General features: G+C 37.8%; 1 protein-coding gene across 8 annotated transcripts in view; it reads left to right on the top strand.

Annotated features, from left to right (window-relative positions):
- KrT95D (phosphofurin acidic cluster sorting protein KrT95D) overlaps positions 1-3,934 on the top strand; it is a 48,338-nt gene that overhangs the window by 9,484 nt on the left and 34,920 nt on the right. For 5 of the 8 annotated variants that reach the window (XR_003389381.1, XM_026814770.1, XM_026814771.1 and 2 more), the window contains exons 1-2: positions 122-201; positions 1,908-2,211. Coding sequence is in view for 7 of the 8 variants with exons in the window: in XM_026814770.1 (XP_026670571.1) it covers positions 137-201; positions 1,908-2,211 (369 nt within the window). In the remaining variant the exon portion in view is untranslated. Of the gene's footprint in view, positions 1-121; positions 202-1,907; positions 2,212-2,369; positions 2,671-3,934 lie in introns of those variants that run through there. The other 3 variants (XM_026814769.1, XM_018026942.2, XM_018026944.2) reach the window with 3 other exon arrangements.

The following is a 3,934-nucleotide window of genomic DNA, read 5'->3' as shown; positions in this document are numbered from 1 at the left end:
ATCTCTAAAAACCATATTTCTACCGACTTGCAAATGTCATACTGTTGCTGTCAAAGGACGGTCGTAGATAGAATCATTCTGTTACAAAGAGTGTGTGTGTGTGTGGACAGTTGAAGTACTATTGATTCGCAGTATTATGGAAGAACCGAAGGGATCAAAGGTTCACGTAGCGCGTAGGAAAATAGAAAAGAATTGCAAATGGTAAGCCAAGAAATGGAATATCGATTGGAGGTTTTTAGCTATAAATGTAACAATTACGTCCGGACATGAGACATCGTTTCAAACTTTTTCCGTACATCGAAATACGTATCGAACGTCACACACTATAATTATATCCGATATCAACCATCGTGGTTCAATTTATTTCGACGACATATTTCTCTTCATGTTATTCGATTTCCATTCATTTACCATTTATATCTGTCAATCTAATTTGACTGGTAAATAAACAAAGTTGGATATTTTTCATTAGTTTCTCGATACTTTATATGGCAGAAATAAGAAGGAAATAGCGTTAAATCATCCAATCGCGTAATAAATGACTCTTTAATGGAATCATGAAACCATGTTTCATTTCACTAATCGTATTATTCTCCCTCCGCGAGTGCCAGCAAAAATATTTTCATTTAGAGATGTACATCTTGTTGTTCATCACGTTCGGAGTTGGAACATTAGTCTCGTTATCGCGTACGCTTTTGCTCCAACCTAATTTCCCAGAAGCGAAAGCAATTAAAACGCGGTCGTGTCAAAGCGCGATGAACTTAACGTGTCTCTGATGACGAAGATACCGCAAGGATCCGGTTGTACGATCGTCGTATACCTACTATACGTGCACCCGTATGTAGGATGAATCCATATTTCATAGGGTATCGCGCGGGGCGACATGACGTCTTTAAACGGACATGATTATTATCGCTGTCTACGTACAACCGGCTGATCGATACACTACTATTGTGCGCCGCCAAGTTTCTGCTTTGAACTTCAATTTGGCCTCGTTGTCGGAACCTCAGAGTATATATCCACGATTGTTTCTAAAAAAAAAAGCTCTATCTCTACACCGATATAAATCATACCAGCTGCAGGCCCGTTCAATTTTCGGTCGACAATCAAACATCCACAAACGGATAGATGAAATATTATTTGCATATAAAAGAGAAGTAGTAGAAAGGCACAGGATTATTTTTATTCATTAATTAATTAACTGATGAGTCAAGATTTATAATTAAGATCGACCTGAAGATAATTATAATTCTTGTTTTGTGGGTATTGTATGATCTGGTGAAAGCATCAAATAAATGCGTTAACCTTTGAGAATGCCTCGTTATAATCTTATTTCGAATTATGCTGCATCTACGCAAAAGAAGAGTGAGTTTAATGAAAGTTTCATGCCACAAAGGGGTTCTTCCTTTTACGATTTCTATGCCGGTCTCACGATTTCAATCAATCATTCCAAATATCCTGCGTGACCTCGATTACCGGCGGCAATAAAACGTCCGTGTGTAACACTTTAAATCGGCCCTATCAACCGCCATAAATCTCGCAGTCGTGTCAAATCATGCTCGCCGCGATGCGATGTTCCGATGGAATACGTTTCATCAATATAACTAATCGGCGTCGAGCACCTGTATTGAACAAATTTCGATGGCCTCTTCATGTATCATGATAGATAACACTCGAAACTGTATACTTTCCTGATTACATTAAACGAGTGCTATAAAAATTATTATACCAAATGAGTGTTGTAATAATTATTTTATAATTGAACGTGTATTCCAAATAAATGGTTGAACACATAATCTCTCAATTTTCTGATCTTTATTTTCTATATAAAATGAATGTCTTCATACATAAGATAATAAAATCCAACAATAAAATCTGAACGGAGGTGGTTTTCAAATCTGTTACAGGCTGTGCTCCTTGACCCTGACCAGGCTGGTGATTCTGCGGCCGTTAGGTTCCGATTTAACCTCGATTAGCATCGCGGTGAAGATGCAGAGCTCTAAGAGGACCCTCCGTTCGAACGAGATGGCAATCCCGACCGGCGGCTTGCTGGACACCGAGCTCGAGCTACAGTTCGCCCTCCAGTATCCGCATTTCCTAAAAAGGGACGGCAATAAGCTGCTCATACAACTTCAGAGGAGGAAACGATATAAAAACCGTACGATGCTTGGGTACAAAACTTTGGCCGAGGGTGTCATCAATATGGCACAGGTAAGTGTATCGATTCTACTGAGTTACAGCTGAGAAGGTATAAAGAGTGAATCATCACTTGAAAATTATCGATCAGATCGCTAATGTCTTCGTACATAAGATAATAAAATCCAACAATAAAATCTGAACGGAGGTGGTTTTGAAATCTGTTACAGGCTGTGCTCCTTGACCCTGACCAGGCTGGTGATTCTGCGGCCGTTAGGTTCCGATTTAACCTCGATTAGCATCGCGGTGAAGATGCAGAGCTCTAAGAGGACCCTCCGTTCGAACGAGATGGCAATCCCGACCGGCGGCTTGCTGGACACCGAGCTCGAGCTACAGTTCGCCCTCCAGTATCCGCATTTCCTAAAAAGGGACGGCAATAAGCTGCTCATACAACTTCAGAGGAGGAAACGATATAAAAACCGTACGATGCTTGGGTACAAAACTTTGGCCGAGGGTGTCATCAATATGGCACAGGTAAGTGTATCGATTCTACTGAGTTACAGCTGAGAAGGTATAAAGAGTGAATCATCACTTGAAAATTATCGATCAGATCGCTAACACTTGGTAACTGAAAATTCATTACCAAAAATGGGGGAAATTCAAACAAATTTTCTTCAATTAAATGAATTATTCCAGATGGTTTTTATTTATTCATCCTGTGTTTGTTTAATTTGCTCATTCCAATTTTTATTACAATTCATTGTTCAGAATTCTTCAAATCAATTTCTTCAGAAATACAAGGAGAGTCTTCCGTGTTTATTCTCTTCAGAAAACTCGTGCGTAGAAAATGTGCTTGTCGCGACTAGTGAGTTTGATTAATCATTCTGGAAAGCTATAAATAAAATAATCATTAGACGAGCNAAAATTAAAGGGAAATGAAATGAGAATTTCTTTTTATTAATTAATATAACTTTCTACATTCAAATGTAGAGTTCAATTACCTGAGGGAACTGTGCGTTAGTTAGCAGTAAGTTTAATCATTAGCATCGAGTCTGATTCCGGTTCTTCAAATGGGGGCGAAGTAAGTGTTAATGGGAAGAGAGAGAGAGATAAAGAGAAGTTTGGGAAAGTAATAGACTATAGAAGTCTCGGTTTTCTGAAATTTTGGCTGAAATTGTAGAAGTCTGAAAGAACGTGAGAAAAATTTAAGTGGAATAAAATGAACTAATTAATCGATTACGCCTGAAGTGTTCGAGACAGAAAAGAAGTTACGGACACTGCTACTTTTTAGTAGTATTTCCCTGGAATTAAAACTAAGAATGGCAATAATAGCTTTCTTATACGGTCTGTCTTTCGCGAGTAAATTGCTTTTTTACGATCGGGCAATAAAAGCTTGTAGGTCAATGCAAAGTTGTAATGAGATATAGGAACTGCGCTTCTGATATATTTTACGACTTGAATAATTCTTTTACGATGATTCATTAAGATCGAGTAAAATGCTTTAGATTAAAAACAAGGAACAAAAGAGTTATAACTATTCGAATCATCGCATTTAAGGATGTATTGGCTATACAGTCAATCCCAAAAGTTTATGTACTTTAGAAAAGCTCATTTCCTATAATTAAAAAGAAATCAGACGTCGGAAGAACAATGCTAATAATAAATAGCTACGTGCTAAAAAGTATAGAAGAAAATATCCAATTAATTATTGTCGTTGGCGAAAAGCTTTTTATACAGAAGTTGGACGCACTGATATCCTCTACAACGAAAGATTTTATGCATTTTCCTTCTAATTTTG

Source organism: Ceratina calcarata, unplaced genomic scaffold, assembly GCF_001652005.2.
Source record: "Ceratina calcarata isolate Rehan_Ccalc_2016 unplaced genomic scaffold, ASM165200v1 scaffold397.2, whole genome shotgun sequence".
Classification (NCBI taxonomy): domain Eukaryota; kingdom Metazoa; phylum Arthropoda; class Insecta; order Hymenoptera; family Apidae; genus Ceratina; species Ceratina calcarata.
This window is presented reverse-complemented; position numbering and strand designations above follow the sequence as displayed.